This window comes from Orycteropus afer, unplaced genomic scaffold (assembly GCF_000298275.1).
Source record: "Orycteropus afer afer isolate SDZICR_OR568_19922 unplaced genomic scaffold, OryAfe1.0 scaffold00291, whole genome shotgun sequence".
In the NCBI taxonomy this organism is placed as follows: Eukaryota; Metazoa; Chordata; class Mammalia; order Tubulidentata; family Orycteropodidae; genus Orycteropus; species Orycteropus afer.
In genome coordinates, this window is record NW_006921878.1 from 3,482,620 (window position 1) to 3,483,739 (window position 1,120).

Genomic DNA, 1,120 nt, shown 5'->3' on the forward strand with positions numbered 1-1,120 from the left:
CCGCCGCCGTGCGCCAGGATGGCCTCCTTGTCCTTGCGACGGGCCAGCTCGCGCCGCTCGCGGATCGATTTATTTTCGATCTTGCTCAGTTCCTCATAAATGCATTTGGAGGCTATGAATTTCCCTTTGAAAGCTGCTTTGGCTGCACCTAGTTGGCTCTGTAGTGCTTTCCTTCTTGTTGAGTTCTAAATATCCAGGTGTGATATGTTATTTTTACCTGTACCCAGGACTTGTCATGCCTGGCCATGACTATAAATGCATTCTATTGGGACCTGGCCATGGGTCTCCCAATGGCCCAGGGCCACACCGCTGTCCAGGTGCTCAACCCAGGACACAGAGCAGAGCCAGAGGCATGGGGGCCGGTGGTTGTAAACAGAGTTTTATTGATGGGGAGGGGGTTGGGGGAGGCAAACTCCAGAGCGGGTCCAGAACTCAGCCAGCCACGTGGCATGCATGGTCAGCTGGAGGTCAAAGGGGGTAGGTCACAAGGGGGACGGGTGGCTCGGGACCCTCTGACCACCCTGGGGCCGTATTTACAGGGGCACTTGCCCACCTCCGCTGCCCCCCCAGACCCCCAAGCCCTTTAGACAGCTGGGCCAACATTAAATTCTGGGCAGGCTCGCCCCATCCCCCTACCTGGAACCCCCTCCCTTCTGCGGAGCTGGGGTACAAACTCTCAACCGGCACCCTGGAGGCCCCTGGCCATCTGGAACCCCAGGATTGGCTCAGCCAGTGCCCAGGCCTCTGGGGGCTGCTGCCACGCTCGCACGCGGACTCACACACACTGCACACGTGGCCCGCCCCCTCGCACACACCAGCAGCCGCCCTTGCGGGCACGCACACGCACACCTCCCTCCCTGCCCCGGCCCCTTGCACACGGACACGGCATGCACACACACACACACACCCACACACGCCAGGGGCCTGGGTCAAGGAAGGACCTTTGGGGGAGGCGGCTTGGGTGGCCGGTTAGAGCCCTCCCAAGCCCCCTGGCCGCCACCCCGAAAACGGAGTTGTGCAACTGATTAGAAACGCCAAAGAAACCAAACCTTAAAAAGAAAACAAAATGTACGCATCAGGTCAACCTCAAATCAGAGCAAATTCCTCCCGCCCCTCCCTG

General features: G+C 59.8%; 1 protein-coding gene across 1 annotated transcript in view; it reads right to left on the reverse strand.

The window, feature by feature from the left end:
* Positions 1–457: 457 nt before the first annotated feature.
* The window catches only part of SEMA6B (semaphorin 6B), a 13,528-nt gene continuing 12,865 nt past the window's right edge, over positions 458–1,120 (reverse strand). Inside the window, 3 exon segments of the mRNA XM_042782339.1 lie at positions 458–461; positions 637–705; positions 707–804. Of these exon segments, the coding sequence (XP_042638273.1) occupies positions 458–461; positions 637–705; positions 707–804 (171 nt within the window).